This window comes from Mobula birostris, chromosome 1, assembly GCF_030028105.1.
Source record: "Mobula birostris isolate sMobBir1 chromosome 1, sMobBir1.hap1, whole genome shotgun sequence".
In the NCBI taxonomy this organism is placed as follows: domain Eukaryota; kingdom Metazoa; phylum Chordata; class Chondrichthyes; order Myliobatiformes; family Myliobatidae; genus Mobula; species Mobula birostris.
In genome coordinates, this window is record NC_092370.1 from 145,861,821 (window position 1) to 145,879,993 (window position 18,173).

The window sequence follows — 18,173 nt, forward strand, 5'->3', positions numbered from 1 at the left end:
ATAGGTACATGGAGGTATGGGACTTCGAGGGATATCTTCCAAACACCGAAAATTGGGACTAGCTTCATGGGCATTGTGGTTGGGAGACACTCATTGGGCAGAATGGCCTGTGTCCGTGCTGTATCGTTCTATGACTATAGTGATGAGGACCATATTCAGATTCATTTATTTACCAGAGAGTTCCCTGTAGAGATCAATTATGTTTCTCATGAAAGCAGCCCACTTCCATGGTTCTTAAAATTATTAGAAAATCTTTTAACATCATCTTTTGCTCAATAAGGAATGCTCTGAAAAAGTAGAGAGATTTCTTTGTACTTTGCTTGAGTAACAAGGAATGTTTGTCATTAAAATTTCTATAAAACTGTTCGGAAGATTATAGGCTTTGATTGAAACTAAAAATGGAGATAATCCATGATTTAATAATGCATGTGCCATTTTATAATGGGACTTATATTTTATAAATGCCTTATATTGCACAAGTAACAGCCAAAACATATTCTGAGCGATGAAGTAATGATGTAGCTAGTCGTGAGGTTATTTTGGCTCCTCCATTTAGTGAGACAGAAGTGGATAAATATTTCCAGCATTTCAAAATTGTTGCTCTGAGTTTAGAGTGGCCAAAAGAGCAATGGCCAGTGATGTTACAAAGTGTAATTAAAGGCAAGGCACAACAAGTTTATACAGCTTTAAGTGCTGAGCAAGCACTGGATTATGATACTATGAAGCAGCATATATTGAAAGCGTATGAGTTAGTCCCGGAGGCGTATAGAGAAAGATTCAGAAATTTGAAGAAGTCTGTGGAAAAAACTTATGTGGAATTTGCCTGCCAGAAATCAGTATGCTTTGAGAGGTGGGTTTCCTCTGAAAATGTGAACGGGGAGTATAATAAATTAAAAGAGTTGATTTTACTGGAGGAATTTAAAAGAAGCAATCCTGTTGAAGTGAGGACATACTTAAATAAAAGGGACACTGCTACATTGCAGGAGTTTGCTAAATTAGCTGAGGAGTATGCTTTAATTCATAAAAATAAATTTTCTCCAGGTAGGACTTTTAAAAGGAAAAATAGCACAGAGAGTCAAGGTAAATCAGAAATTAAATCTGACGTTAGTGAGAAAGGTAAGGATGAAGGGAGACATGTGAAGGAAAGACATTTTGGTCCTATTTGTAATTATTGTAAGAAACCTGGACATGTAATAGCTAACTGTTTCCGATTGATCAAGAAAGAGAAGGAAGTAGTCCCAGATGCTTGTGTGCAGCATATTGAAAAGCCTGTAAATCCACAGAGTTCGATAAATACTAATGAAGCTTTGTCAGAGTCTGACCAAGTTAAGAGGGGATATGAACATTTTATAACAGAGGGATTTGTATCCTTGAAAGAGGAATCCAATCCTATACCAATAAGAATACTTAGAGATACTGGAGCTTCCCAATCACCAATGTTAGACAGTGTTCTACAGTTTAGTGATGAGTCTGACATTAGTGAGGTAAACTATATAAGAGGAGTTGGGAGTGCCCTTATGCCAGTACATTTACATAGAGTAAATTTAAGGTCAGGGTTAGTTGCAGGGCTTGTTAAAGTAGGACTACAATCCATTTTACCTGTAAATGATGTTGCTCTATTGTTAGGGAATGACTTAGCAGGTGGACAAGTTTTTCCTGAAGTACATTTGACAATAAAGCCTATTTCTGAGGAACCACAGAGGGATTCTAACATGGATTCTTCCTGTGTTGTAACCCGAGCTATGGCTAAGAAGACTGAGGTACAGGATGAGGTTGTTTCCCATGGCTGTTCACTCGGGTTGCAAATTTTGAGGATGTGTCAGAATCTTTCTTACCTTCATTATTTGATCAGGATTTTGGTAGTTTGTCTGACCATGAAGATTTATCTTTATCTCGGAAGAAGATAATAGCAGAGCAGGGTAGAGATCCTGAGATAGTTAAATTAAAGGAACAAGTTCTTCCAGATAGTGAAATTGAGAAAGTGGCAGTAGGATATTATTTTGAAAAGGGGGTATTAATGAGAAAGTGGAGATCACCTACAATTCCTGCAAGTGAGGAATGGGAAGTTAATCATCAGGTAGTTGTTCCTAAAGTTTATTGAATTGAGATTTTAACTATGGCTCATAGTATTCCTTTGGGTGGCCATCTAGGTGTGAAGAAAACTATGAACAAGTCTTTTAAACATTTTACTGGCCTAGTTTAAGAAAAGATGTGGCGATATTTTGCAGAACGTGTCATACGTGTCAAATCATGGGTAAACCTAATCAAGTTACTCCAGTGGCCCCACTGCAACCAATTCCAGCATTTGGTGAGCCATTTCCCAAAGTTATTATAGATTGTGTAGGCCCATTGAATAAAACTAAATCTGGACATCAATATTTGTTGACCATTATGTGCACAGCATCTAGGTTTTCAGAGGCAATACCTCTTCGGAATATAACAGCCAAAACTGTGACAAAGGCTCTAATAAAATTTTTTACTTATTTTGGGTTGCCTGATCAAGGTAGCAATTTTATGTCTGGATTTTTTCAGCAGATAGTTTCTAAACTGGGAGCAAAACAGATTACCTCATCTGCATATTATCCAGAGTCGCAAGGAACCTTGGAGAGATTCCATTCCACCCTTAAAAATATGATTAGAACATATTGTTTGGAAAATGAAAAGGACTGGGATGAAGGCGTACGTTTATTACTTTTTGCAGTATGGAGGCAGTATAGGAATCATTAGGTTTTAGTCCTTTTGAACTTGTGTTTGGACATAGAGTTCAGGGACCTTTGGCCTTGTTGAAAGAACAGTAGACTAATAAAGAGGTACACACTAATTTGTTGGATTATGTTTCAAAATTTAAAGAAATATTACATAAAGCTGTAGCTTGCCCAAGGAAAATTTAAAATTGGCTCAAGGGAAGATGAAAACTTGGTATGATAAGGACGCTAGAATGAGGTCATTTAAGCCTGGAAATAGGGTGTTGGCTCTTTTCCCGATGCAAAGGAACCCGTTACAAACTAAATTTCATGGTCCTTATGAGATTAAATCTAAAGTAAATGATGTGGATTATATGATTAAAACCCCAGATCGAAGAAAGCCAACACAGCTATGTCATATAAATATGATAAAACCATATTATGAGAGAGAAGCTGCTACTATGACTGTTGTGGTCAATAATGAGTCTGATCTTTCTAAAAACTTAATGGACGATTCATCTGAAACTCATTTTAAACCCAACATTATTTCTGCCAGGTTACCAAACTCAAAAATTCTGGAAAATATTGATGAGAAATTAGCTCATTTACAGCCAGAGCAGAGAGAGCAGATGAAACAGTTAATTTTTAAATATAGGGATTTATTTCCAGATGTTCCTAGAAGAACCACCGCAGCTTCGCATTATGTAGATTTTGGAGATGCAAAACCCATAAAACAACATCCGTATCGGATGAATAGGGAAAAATGTGAACTTGCTGAACAAGAAATTAAGTATATGTTAGAAAATGATATTATTAGACATTCTAATTCGAATTGGAGTTCACCGTGTGTTATGGTGCCTAAACCAGACAATAGTATTAGGTTTTGTACAGATTACAGGAAGGTGAATGCTGTGACAAAAACTGATGCATATCAATCCCTAGGGCAGACAATTGTGTGGATAAAGTTGGACAAGCTTGCCATGTACTTGTTGCTTTTTAACAAACTGCAGCTCAAAGAGAGCAGCACTTACAGACAATTCTCTATCTGATATTGTCACATGGACAATCAGATACTTTCTCCAGATCAATTTTCAACAAATCAGAACTATTTTCTTTTGCTCTCTCCAGCACTTAAATGTCACTAGCCTTGATTCCATCAACCAAAAAGTGAGTCGTAAAGTTAACTTTGTCACATGTACAGAGAAACATCGCAACATCCAGTGAAACGTGCCATTTGCGCCAATGACCAGCACGGTCCAAGGTTGTGCCGGGAGCAGCCCACAAGTATCACCATGCTTCCAGCACAGGCATAGCAGGCCCACAAGTTAGTAATCCTGAACCGTACATCTTTGGAATGTGGGGGAGGGACTGGAGCGTGAGAGGAAACCCATGCAGTCACTGGGAGGAAGGACAAGCTCCTTACAGACAGCAGTGGGAACTGAACCCCAATATTCCGATCACTGGTGCTGTAAAGCATTGCGCTAACAGCTCTGCTACCATAGCAACAACCTCCTCGCTCGCTCACACTCCTATACTATCCCTAGGAATGTGTATTCCTAGGATCAGAATCACACAGTATGGAAGCAGGTCCTACAGCCCACTGTCCGTGCCAATGATCAACCATCCATTTATACCAATCCCATATTAATCTCGTTCGATTCTCTCCATTTTTTCACTTAATTCCATATACCACAGGCAATTTATAACAGCCAGTCCACCTACTGACCCACACATAAGACCATATGACATAAGAGCAGAAATAGGCCATTTGGTCCATTGAATCTGTGCTGCCATTTCAGCATGGCTAATCCATTACCCTCTCAGCCCTAATTTTTTGCCATTTCCCTGTATCCCTTCATGCCCTGACTAATCAAGAATCTATCAACCCCTGCCTTAAATATATCCAATGACCTGGCCTCCACAGCCGTCTGTGGCAACGAATTCCACAGATTTACCTCTCTCTGGCTAAAGAAATTCCTCCTCATCTCCATTCTAAATGGACGTCCCTCTATTCTGAGACTATGTCCTCAGGTCTTACATGACCCCATCATATGAAAAATCCTCTCCACATCCACTCTATCGAGGCCCTTCAACATTCAATGGGTTTCAATGAGATCCCCCTCCCCTCACTCTTTGGAACATGCGAGGAAATCAGAGCACCCAGAGGAAAACCACCAGTCGAGGGAGAATATGCAAAGAACACCATAAGATCAGGGTTGATCCCAGGCCACTGGTGCTGTGAGACTGAGCTCTTTAGAACACAGAAGGATGATGGATGATCATTTAAATCCCATCCCATGCAGGGTGGTGAAACTCAGGAATTCTCAAATTTCTAAACCAAAGAGTTGTGGAGAACTGATCACTTGAGGTATTTAAAGAGCAGGTAGATTTGAAGATCTTTATTTTCCAAAGGAATTTCAAAGTACTTTTTTTGCATTCTGTAACAAATGGGTTGCATTTTTCTACATTTTGCACTGCAATATGTAAACAACATGATTGTACATTCAAGCAGGCCAAAATATTTCTACTCACCTTGAAGCGACTGATGAGATCATATCTGGTGAAAAGTTCATAAACAACAAATCTAAGTGTGTGTTCTCCACAGGCCTCATTCAGTGCAAATACGTTGAAGGTCCATTTATCAATGTTCTGAAAAACAGAGTAAAGGAGACCGCTTCATCATGACTGATTAACTTCATCACTGTTCTGCGCAATACCACTGGGGTTTCTATTAGTTCGCCCACAAGGGCAAAGGAACATGGAACACAGAATCATGGAACCAGATATGAATGGCACAGGATGCAACATTTACCTCTTCATATCGAGGAAGAGATCCATCATCCACCACTCCCCCACCACCATCCCACAGATCACAAGTACGAAGCCTTGAAGTCCATGGTTTTATCTTTTCAGGCACCAATTTCTGGACCTTTACTACATATGGAATTTTTTCTAATCCCTCAAATTCCCTCCAGGAACTATCATAAATGTGCCCTTTTTTGTTGATGGCAATAGGACCTTCTTATTCACACTACCCAAACATTTTAAGATTTTACACTTCAACTAAATCTTTCCTCATCATCTTTTATCTTAAAGAGAACAACAGCATCCTAGATAATTTGGTATCATCACTAAAAATCTCCAGCCCTGGCACCATCCTTGTAAATACCCTCTATATCTACTTATAGATATAAGTATCTAGAGATCGATATTACCCACACTGACCAGAAATTTATACTAAGTTCTCTCTGTGCATTCGGGGAGACCAGGAGCAAATGGCTGCTGCATGAGAAAGAAAAGTGCATAGAGGCGTGCAAAGCAACAAGGCTGCCTGAAGCAACACATACAAAATGCTGGAGATCAGGCAGCATCCATGGAAGTGAGTAGGCAGTCAACATTTCAGGCCGAGACCCTTCTTCAGGACTGGAAAAGAAGGGCCACCCTCAGAATGGAGGAGCAACACCTTGTATTCCATCTGGGTAGCCTCCAACCAAAAGCATGGTTATCGATTTCTCCTTCCAGTAAAATAATTTTTCCCTTTCTCTCCCCTCCTATTCCCACTCTGGCCTCTTACCCCTTCTCACCTGCCTATCACCTCCTTCTGGGTCCCCTCCCCCTCCTCCTTCCTTTTCTCCTGTGGTCCACTCTCTTCTCCTCTTCTTCAGCACTCCTGAAGAAGGGTCTCAGTCTAAAAAATCGATGGTCAGCCCTAAAGAAGGGTCTCAGCCTGAAACTTCAACTGTCCATAGATGCTATCTGGTCTGCTGAGTTCCCCCAGTATTTTGTGTGCATGTTGCTTTGAATTTCCAGCATCTGCAGAATCTCTCATGTTTATTATTAAGGCTAAAGACTGCTGGAAATGTTGAACAATAAACCACACGCTGTATACATGCAGTGAAGATTGACTCAGATTCAGATTAATTTATTTACCACATGTACATTGAAACATACAGTGGGATGTGTTATTTGCGTTAACAACAAACACAACCCAAGGATGTGCTGGGGACAACCCACAAGTGTGGCCAGACAGTCCGACACTCACATAGCAAGCCCTCAATGTTCAGCAGAACAACACAAGCAACAACAGCAACAAATCAAAAATAGCAACAGGAGAACAAGCCCCATTCCTCCCTCTCACCCAGTCACACACAGACAGGGCTCCAACCCCAGGACAGGATGCCTCCAGACCTTTAATTTCCAACCCCTGGCCGGAACTCAGAAAGTATCAAATGGGAAGTACAGCCAAGATCAAATAGATGTTGCAAATTTTGTAGGTAGCTTAAGAAGTGACTCAGAAAGGAAATGCCCAGCATTTGAGAAACAAGAGAAAATCTGCAGATGCTGGAAATCAAAGTAAATACAAAATGCTGGAGGAACTCAGCAGGCCAGGCAGCATCTACGGAAAAGAGTAAACAGACAATGCTTCGGGCCAAGACCCCTCATCAGACCCTGCATGTGACAAAGGCTAGACTGGAAAATCAATTCTACCAACAGTTGAGGATAAAGAGAATCTGTAATTTTATAAAATTTATTGAGAAACATAGAAACATAGAAAATAGGCGCAGGAGTAGGCCATTCGGCCCTTCGAGCCTGCACCGCCATTCATTATGATCATGGCTGATCATCCAACTCAGAACCCTGCCCCAGCCTTCCCTCCATACCCCCTGACCCCCGTAGCCACAAGGGCCATATGAGAATAGGCCCTTCCGGCCCTTTGAGCCCCATGCTGCCCAACAATCCCCCCCACCCACCTCCAGTTTAATCCTAGCCTAATCACAGGACAATTGACCTATCAACTGGTACTCCTTTGAACTGTGGGAGGAAACCCACAGGGTCACGGGAGAATGTAAAAACTCCTTACGGGCGGTAGCAGGAGCTGAACCCAGGTCACTGGTACACTGTAGAGTATTGTGTTAACCACTTACCTACCGTACTGCTTCTATATCTGCTTTATAGAGTAGATGAGCTGAATTGCATGGGGACAAAGATAGGTTCAGATTCAGAATAGCAACTGAAAACAAAATTAAAATTATTCCTGCCCTCAATAACATGCTTCCTATTTGAAGATTTTCTATTGACCAACAAAAAGAAAACAGGTGGCTAAAATTGCTGCCTATATCATCAGTTTTCATACATCCACTGATTGCAGACCTTTTGGCAAAAATTATACACTACAACAGATAATTAAAAAATCAATATGAGGCACAATCTTAAAAACTATAAACACAAGAGATTTTGCCCCTTTTAGATCTTGTCTTCATTTAGCTGAAATGAAACTAAACACAAGAGATTCTGCAGATGCTGGAAATCCAGAGCAACAGACACAAAATGCTGAAGGAGCTCATCCAGCCCGAACTGGAAAGGAAGTGGGAAGATGCCAGAATAAGAAGGTGGTGGGGGTGGGAGGAGGATAAGCTAGAAAGTGATAGGTGAAACCAGGTGGATACGTACCAATTGGTAGGATAATTGGTTATTGTAAATCGTCCCCTTTCTTTCCAGTCATGATGAAGGGTCAACCGTCAACCACTTATTTCTCTCCATAAATGCTGCCTGATCTACTTGAGTTTATCCAGCATTTTATGTGTGTTGCTCAAGAAAATTAAGTAAACATATTTGAGACATACTTGCATCCATTACAACTTTCTAGTTATTAAAATTAATTCAGGAGAGATGGAGGGTTGCAAATTGTAAATGAACATCTGTTTCCAAATCAGTCATCTGCCCTCAATGTCTCACAAGTAAAGGAGAAAATTGCAAAATTGTTTCATGAAAGTAAGTGATTACTGGAGAGCAAAAAATTAAGCAAGACTCGAAGAAGTACCTTTAAGACATCGATGACTGAAGGAGGGTAGCTTAGTCCAACCATATTTGAAGTACGTCGGTACATTCTGTTCAGTTTAGAAAATGCAAAGTTAGTGTTGTATTGATACATCTGCAATAATAACATTAGTGAGTGAAAACTAATGGACATAGTCAAATGCTCTGCTAGTGTTGGATTCCACAGCTAAAAGAAACAATCTGTCAGCATCTACCCTGTCAAAATCACTTAGAATCTCACGTGAAAATCAGAAATAACTGCATGTGGTAGAAATCTGAAAAAGAAATAGAAAACAATAGGAAAAGCTCAGCAGGTCAGGCAGCTTCTGTGGAAAGGGCAGTAAACCATGTTTCAGAACCAGGACCTTCCAGCAGATTTATTGGAATCCCACATGCCTCATTAAGAACGCTTAAGAACTCTCCCAAATTCCAGTTACTATAGCCAAACTTGCTCAATTGCTATTCATAGCTCAACCCGCTCTTATAAGAACAAACGTGGTGATTCTAGACGACACTGATTCCTGTCCTGTTATAGCATGAACAAAGTCACTGCAGAGACATTGAAGCTAGTGGATATAGAAGTAACACACATCAAGGTTGCTGGTGAATGCAGCAGGCCAAGCAGCATCTGTAGGAAGAGGTGCAGTCGACGTTTCAGGCCGAGACCCTTCGTCAGGACTGGATATAGAAGTATTTTATTCAACAAAAACAAGCAGCAGGCATCATATTGAGACGCTCTGTTGGAAAAGGCCTGGCTGAACAAATATTACACAACCTTTTTTTATATGCTAAAGGTCAAAGGTAAGAGCAGGACACCTCTATAGTTACAATGTATCTATAATGCTTCTTTTGAATTATGCATAGCTTTTACACACCTCCTTCTTTGCACTCACATTCCAGACACCCAAAATCAATGTTAATCAGCATTGTCTGGTTTGTAGTCAATTCCAGTCCACAGTTCCAAGAAAACTACTGTTCAAGGCTGCTTTTTTCAATTCAATCTATAATCCACGTTCAAACCTGAAGATTGGTTGATGGTGAAGTTAATATTTGATATATAGCCTAACTGCAGAATACGTCCTAACAACTCCAAGACAAGTATTTTGGTTCAGAGATCAAAACTAATTATAGTATTCCAATTGAATTTTCACCAGAGCCCTGCAAAATCTCAGCAAATATTCCTTACTTTGTACTCCAGTCAGGAACAGCATCCCATTTGCCAACTGAACCTAAGTACTTAATTTCTATATTTCAAAATTGAACATACCAAGATCTTCTACAGTAATCTACATTTGAAATTTTTTAACTATTTATTTATTTATATAGAGATACAGTGTGGACAGGCCTTTCTAGCCCAATGAGCAGTATCACCCAGCAACCCACTGATTTAGCCCTAGCCTAATCACAGGGCAATTTACAGTGACCAATTAACCTGCTAAATGGTACGTCTTTGGATTGTAGGAAGAAAGTTGAGCATCTGGGGGAAATACACACTCTCACACAAAGGACGTACAAACTTCTTACCAAGGACACTGGAATTGAACTCTGAACTCTGACATGCCGAGCTGCAATAAAATTATTTAACTGCTACACTACCGTTAAAAAGCATGTTCTTCTACCCTTCCCTTCTAATCTCACATTTCCCACATTCAAAATCCATCTGTGGCATTTTATTCCACTTTAAAGATCAGATTAGCTTTATTTATCACATGTACAGTACATCAAAACGTACAGTGAAATGTGTTGTTTTGCCTCAAATCGAATCAGTGAGGATTGCGCTGGGCAGCCCGCAAGTGTTGCTGTGCTTCTGGCGCCATCATAGCATGCTCAGAACTCAGTAACCCTAAACCTACACCTCTGGAATGTGGGATGAACCCACAGCATCTGGAGGAAACTCAAGTGATCGAAAGGGAACATACAAACTCGTTATGGCCATAGTGGGAATCGCATCCCAATCTTACAGGTTAGTGCTAGAAAGCCATTGCTAACTGCTACGCTACCTCACTTATACAGTCGATTTTCCTTCATGCGCAATTTGCCTCATAACCATGGTTTTCCACTACCTAAAGAAACTGTATTGATTCATGAGACACACCAATAGCAAGTCTGGAAACCTTTAAAAAAAGAGAATATAGGTGTGGTGTATGAAGATTTAGACATTTGGGGGAAGGCAAATCATGAAATAAATAGCTACAGCGCAAATGAGGCTATTCAGTCAATCAAGCCTGTACTGGCTTTCGTCAGGTTCGTTCCAGCTATTGCCCCTGACTAGCCCTGTCCACTGCTTTGCAAACGCTTTCCTTTCCGATACTTTTCCAGATCTCAACAGAATCTCTGCAGGTGCATTATAAACCTTAGTAAAAGAAATCTTCATTCACTTTCAAATCCCTTACTCACTCTTCCTTCAGTTAGTCCTGACGAAGGGTCTCGGCCTGAAACGTCGACTGCACCTCTTCCTAGAGATGCTGCCTGGCCTGCTGCGTTCACCAGCAACTTTTAAGTGTGTTGCTCTTCATTCACTTATTTTTTTTTCATCTGAACACATTCATTCATCGTCCTTAGTTCTTGACAATTGCCTTGCTTCTCTTGATTTGTTCTGGCCATCTGCTTCAGGATTTCAATTCCCCCTCAGAGCTCCTCATAACCTTCCACTTATGAGAACAGAGCTAGGAGAATAAACCCAAGTATCCACATTATTCATATATAATACTTCCTAGAATATTTTGGTAAACCTCTTTTACACCCTTGGCAAAGGTTTATAGCCTTTCTGTGCAGAGCCACCCAGGACTGAATACTGTAGTTCATTGCTAGGTAGACCATGTTCATGAGAACTCACTTACTCATGTACTCCATGCATCTGTTTATAAAGCCCACGATCATGTTATGAGGCTTTAAATAATTTTCTCAACCGGTCTTTCATTTGACAAGTTATGTCCATATACATCTTATTTCACCTTAGAATTGTGCTCATAGGTCTATATTCTTTCTTCTCACACTTATAGTAGATCAGTACTGGTGAGAGATATCAATTTTTTTTATTTAGACATACATCACAGCAACAGGCCCTTTTGGCCCAACAAGTTAACACCCCCCAACTACACCTTAGTAAGCCTAGTAAGCTACTAACCTGTACATCTTTGGAATGTGGAAGGAAACCAGAGCACCTGGAGGAAATCCATGTGTACAAACTCCTTACAGAATTGAACCCAAGCCTTTGGTGCTCTAGAGCAATGCATCAGCCACTATGCTACTGTGCCATCCATTATCCCAGTACTGATTAGGCCACGTAGAGTGCAAAGGTCCTGGAAAGGGCAGAATTTGTGTGGTATATCCAAGACAGCTTCCTCACAGAATATACACTGGAGCCTGCTCAAGAAGGAGCAATACTGGCCTCCTCTTAGGGAATGTGGTGGGCCAAGTAATTGAAGTAGCATTTGGAGAGTTCTACTGGTCCAGTTTCAGTTTTAGTTTTAAATTCACTATTAGTTTTAAAATAGTCATGGAAAAAATAGACCAAGGCCAGCTTTGAGGGCACAAGGCAGGATCTAGCTAGGGGCGACTATGTGACTCTCTATAAAAGCAAAGGAATAGGTAATAAACAGGACAACTTTAAAAGGGTCATAACAAGAATCCAAATGCTACAGTAGCTGGAGAGCAGGCTAAAAAGGGAAGTTAGAATGGCAAAACAAGTTTCTGAGATGGATTTAGCAGGCAGGGTTAAAAATAATTCCGAGGTTTTTGCATTATATTAACAGTAAAATTGTGACCAGGGAGAGACAAGGTCCTCCTTATGACCATCAAGGCGTCGATGTGTGGAGCTTCAGGAAATAACCAAGACTTTTAATGTCTATTTCTCCTTTGTGCTTACTAAAGAGAATATCAAGAATACCAAAGAAATGTGGGTAATAAGTAGGTCTTGGAACATTTGCATATTACAAGGAAGAACTTATTTGCAGCCTTGAAAGTAGGCAAGTTCTCAGGGACTGACCAAACCTACAGGCGTTTTGGAAGGCCAGAGAAGAAATTGTACAGGCTTTTGTAGAGATATTTGCTTTATCGTTAGTGATGTGACAGAAGACTGGCATATAGCTGATGCTGCTTCATTGTTCAAGAGGTGTAGCAAAGACAGGCCAGGGTATACAGCCCGGTGAGCCTGACTTTAGTTGCTATCAAGTTACTGGAAGAAATTCTGAGGGACAAGATCTACCATCTTTTGGATAGTCAAGGCCTGATCTGGAACAGTCAATGTGGGTTGTGAGTGGAAAGTCATGTCGGATGAGCCTTTTGGAGATTTTTTTCAAAGAGCTAAGTAAGACCATAAGACCATAAGACAAAGGAGCAGAAGTAGGTCATTTGGCCCATCGAGTCTGCTCCGCCATTTTATCATGAGCTGATCCATTCTCCCATTTAGTCCCACTCCCCCGCCTTCTCACCATAACCTTTAATGCCCTGGCTACTCAGATACCTATCAATCTCTGCCTTAAATACACCCAATAACTTGGCCTCCACTGCTGCCCGTGGCAACAAATTCCATAGATTCACCACCCTCTGACTAAAAAAATTTCTTCGCATTTCTGTTCTGAATGGGCGCCCTTCAATCCTTAAGTCATGCCCTCTCGTGCTAGACTCCCCCATCATGGGAAACAACTTTGCCACATCCACTCTGTCCATGCCTTTTAACATTCGAAATGTTTCTATGAGGTCACCCCTCATTCTTCTAAACTCCAAGGAATACAGTTCAAGAGCGGACAAACGTTCCTCATATATTAACCCTCTCATTCCTGGAATCATTCTAGGGAATCTTCTCTGTACCCCCTCCAACGTCAGCACATCCCTTCTTAAATAAGGAGACCAAAACTGCCCACAGTACTCGAAGTGAGGTCTCACCAGCACCTTATAGAGCCTCAACATCACATCCCTGCTCCTATACTCAATTCCTCTAGAAATGAATGCCAACATTGCATTCGCCCTCTTCACTACTGACTCAACCTGGAGGTTAACTTTAAGGGACTCCCAAGTCCCGTTGCATCTCAGAACTTTGAATTCTTTCCCCATTTAAATAATAGTCTGCCCATTTATTTTTTCTGCCAAAGTGCATAACCATATACTTTCCAACATTGTACTTCATTTGCCACTTCTCTGCCCATTCTTCCAATCTATCCAAGTCTCTCTGCAGACTCTTCGTTTCCTCAGCACTACCAGCCCCTCCACCTATCTTCGTATCGTCAGCAAACTTAGCCACAAAGCCATCTATTCCATAATCCAAATCGTTGATGTACAATGTAAAAAGAAGCGGCCCCAACACTGATCCCTGTGGAACACCACTGGTAACTGGCAGCCAACCAGAATAGGATCCCTTTATTCCCACTCTCTGTTTCCTGCCAATCAGCCAATGCTCTATCCACGTATGTAACTTTCCCGTAATTCCATGGGCTCTTATCTTGTTAAGTAGCCTCATGTGTGGTACCTTGTCAAAGGCCTTCTGAAAATCCAAATATACAACATCCACTGCATCTCCCATGTCTAGCCTACTGGTAATTTCCTCAAAAAATTGTAATAGGTTTGTCAGGCAGGATTTTCCTCTAAGGAATCCATGCTGAGTTCTGCCTATCTTGCCATATGCCTCCAGGTACTCTGTAACCTCATCCTTGATAATCGACTCCAACAACTTCCCAACCACCGATGTCAAGCTAACAGGTCTATAATTTCCTTTTTGCTTCCTTGCCCCCTTCTTAAATAGCGGAGTGACATTTGCAATCTTCCAGTCTTCTGGAACCATGCCAGAATCTAACGACTTTTGAAAGATCATCGCTACTGCCTCCGCAATCTCCACAGCTACTTCCTTCAGAACATGAGGGTGCATTCCATCTGGTCCAGGAGTTTTATCTACCTTTAGCCTATTCAGCTTCCTGAGTAGTTTCTCTGTTGTAATTGTGACTGCGCACACTTCTCTTCCCTGCCACCCTTGAGTGTGTGTCCGGTATACTGTTGATGTCTTCCTCAGTAAAGACTGATGCAAAATACTCGTTCAGTTCCTCTGCCATCTCCTTATCTCCCATTACAATTTCTCCAGCATCATTTTCTACTGGTCCTATATCTACTCTCACCTGTCTTTTACTCTTTATATACTTGAAAAAGCTTTTAGTATCCTCTTTGATAGTATTTGGTAGCTTTCTTTCATAGTTAATCTTTTCTCTCTTAATGACCTTCTTGGTTTCCTTTTGTAAGGTTTTAAAAACTTCCCAATCGTCTGTCTTCCCACTAATTTTTGCTTCCTTGTATGCCCTCTCCTTTGCTTTAACTTTGGCTTTGACTTCTCTTGTCAACCATGGTTGCATCCTTTTTCCACTCGAAAATTTCTTCTTTTATGGAATATACCTGTCTTGCACATTCCTCACTTCTCACATAAACTCCAGCCACTCCAGCTCTGCAGTCTTTCCCATCAGTGTCCCTTTCCAGTCAACTTTGGCCAGTTCCTCTCTCATGCCACTGCAATTTCCTTTACTCCACTGAAATACCGACACATTGGATTTTGGCTTCTCTTTTTCTAATTTCACAGTGATCTCAATCATGTTATGATCACTGTCTCCTAAGGGTTCCTTCACCTCAATCTCTCTAATCACCTCTGGTTCATTACACAATACCCAATCCAGTACAGCCGATCCCCTAGTGGGCTCAACAACAAGCTGTTCTAAAAAGCCATCTCGCAGACATTCTACAAATTCTCTCTCTTGAGATCCAGTGCCGACTTGATTTTCCCAATCCACTCGCATGTTAAAATCCCCCACAATTGTCATAACACTGCCCTTCTGACAAGCCTTTTCTATTTCCAGTTGTAATTTGTAGTCCACATCCCTGCAGCTGTTTGGAGGCCTATAAATAACTGCCTTCAGGGTCCTTTTACCCCTGTTATTTCTTAGCTCAACCCATAAAGATTCTGTACCTTCCGATCCTATATCACCTCTTTCTAATGATTTAATATCATTTCTTACCAATAAAGCCATGCCTCCCCCTCTGCCTACCTTCCTATCCTTCCGATACACCGTGTATCCTTGGACTTTCAGCTCCCAGAGACATGCATCCTTTAGCCAGGTCTCAGTGATGGCCACAATATCATACCTGCCAATCTGTAGCTGTACAACAAGATCAGCCACTTTATTCCTTATGCTGCGTGCATTTAAGTACAACATCTTAAGACCAGTATTTGATACTTTTCGCTTTGATTTCACTGCAACTTTATCGCATTGCAACTCATCCCAATGGCTTCAAATTTGCCCCATCACCTGCCTGTCTTTCCTGACATCTTTACTGCTCACTATCTTAGATTTATTTCTGTTTTCCCCTTCCTCTGCTCTATCATTCCGGTTCCCATTCCCCTGCCAAATTAGTTTGAACCCTCCCTAACAGCTCCATTAAACTTTCCCGCAAGGACATTGGTCCCCTTCGGGTTCAGGTGTAACCTGTCCTTTTTGAACAGGTCATACTTCCCCCAGAAGAGATCCCAATTATCCAAGAATCTGAAGCCCTGCCCCCTACACCAGTCTCTCAGCCACACATTCATCTGCCTGATCCGACTATTCTTGCCCTCGCTAGCACGTGGCACAGGTAGCAATCCTGAGATTACTACCCTGGAGGTCCTGCTTCTCAGCTTCCTTCCTAACTCCCAGAAATCTCTCTTCAGGACCTCCTCCTTCGTCCTATCTATGTCATTGGTACCAACATGTACCAAGACAACTAGCTGCTCACCCTCCCCCTTTAGAATATTCAGGACCCGACCTGAGATATCCCGTACCCTGGCACCTGGGAAGCAACACACCATGTGGGTATCTCTGTCAGGCTCACAGAATCTCCTGTCTGTTCCCCTGACTATGGAATCCCCTACGACTACCGCATTTCTCTTCTCCCTCCTTCTCTCCTGCACAACAGCGCCAGGGTCAATGCCAGAGACCCAGTCACCGTGGGCGTCCCCTGTCAGGTCATCCCCCTCAACAGCATCCAGAACAAGATATTTGTTGCTGAGGGGGACAGCCACAGGTCTGCTCTCCACTATCCGGGCATTTCCCTTCCCTCTCTTGACAGTGACCCAGTTTTCTGACCCCTGTAGCCTAGGGATGACTACCTCAGGGGATAGATGAAGGTAAAGCTGTGGATGTTGTTGATATGGCCTTTGACAATGCCTCAGATGGCAGGTTATCTAAAAGTTTAGTTTTCATGGAACTCTGGGGCAGCTGGCAAAGTGAATTCAGAATTGCTTGATGGTAGAGGAAGCAGAGGATGATGTTTGAAGATCAATTCTCCGACGACAGATGTGTGAGTGATGGGATGTCCCAGGAGTCAGTGTGGGGACCCATGTTGTTTGTTATTTATGTAAGTGATTTGGATACGAATGTACATGGTACATTTCGCAAGTCTGCTAGTGATCATAAATTAGAGGATCTTACTGACAGTGAAGCATGTTAAAATGAATTACAAAGACATCTTGATCAGTTAGGGAAATGAGCGCAGGAATGGCAACTGGATTTCACAGCAGGCTCCTGTGTGAAGCGATGCATCTTGAACAGTCATTCCCGGGTAGGAGCTATGCAATTAATGGCAGCGCACTGCCGAGTGTTATTGAACTGAGACCTGGGAGCAGACAAGGTGACAGGGTGGTAAAAAAAGCATTTAGTATGCTGGCCTTCATTAGTCACTGTACTGAGTTCTGCAGTAGCGATACTATGTTGCAGCTATACAGATCACTAATGAGACCACACTTGGAGTACTGGGTACAGTTTCGGTCACCCCATTATAGAAAAGACATTGGCAAAGTGGAGAGGGTGCAGAAGAGATTCGCAAGCATGCAGCCTGATTTATAGGGAGAGGTTGGCCAACCTGGGTTTGTATTCCTTGGCACACAGCAGAATTAGAGGTAACCCTATAAAAGTTTATAAAATCATTAGGGGTATGTATAAGGCAGACAGTCACAGTCTTTTCCACTGGGTTGAGAAGTCCACAAGCAGAAGGCACAGATACAAGATAAGAGTTATCAGATTGAAAACAGTCTTGAGAGGTAATTTCCTTACACATAGGGTAGGGAGTACCTGCAGTGAGTTGCAAAAGGAAGTGGTTCAAGTGAGTACAACTGCAACACCTGTGAGACATCTGGAAAATCACATGGAGGTGAAGGATTTTGTAGATCATGGGCCGAATGTGGGCAACTGGGATGACTATGGATGTCGACATAGACTAGTTTCCTGCCTTATTACTCTGTTGTTATGACTCCCCTGCAAAAAATAACTCACTGTATTTCGCAGCATTACATCTGCCACGCAATCACCTATTCCTCCAGCTTGTCTATATCTCTCTTCCATCTCTAATTATCCTCCTCACAATTCAATAGGCATCCAAGGTGTACATTATCCAATTTAAGTCCTTGGCAATCAAGACCAAATCATTAAGAAAAGCAGTGATTCTGTAAGAACTACGGGAAAACTCCACTAATCATTTTGCTCCAGTCTAAAGAAAAAAAATTCTCTCATTACCAGCACTGTACAAAACACTGGAAGACCAAAGTGGGTCAGGCAACACCTATGGAGGGAAATGGAGAGTCAATGTTTCAAATCAAAACCCTTCATTGAGACTGGAAAGAAAGAGGAGAAATATTCAGTATAACGAGGTGAGGGCAGCCAGAGC

At 41.6% G+C, this 18,173-nt stretch overlaps 1 protein-coding gene across 4 annotated transcripts in view; it reads right to left on the reverse strand.

Moving 5' to 3' along the window:
* The window catches only part of LOC140200264 (dual specificity calcium/calmodulin-dependent 3',5'-cyclic nucleotide phosphodiesterase 1A-like), a 293,234-nt gene that overhangs the window by 133,488 nt on the left and 141,573 nt on the right, over window positions 1-18,173 (reverse strand). For all 4 annotated transcript variants that reach the window (XM_072263358.1, XM_072263348.1, XM_072263338.1 and 1 more), the window contains exons 5-6: window positions 8,506-8,572; window positions 5,217-5,333 (exon numbers count right to left, since the gene is read on the reverse strand). In XM_072263358.1, coding sequence (XP_072119459.1) covers window positions 5,217-5,333; window positions 8,506-8,572 — 184 coding nt within the window. The remainder of the gene's footprint in view (window positions 1-5,216; window positions 5,334-8,505; window positions 8,573-18,173) is intronic.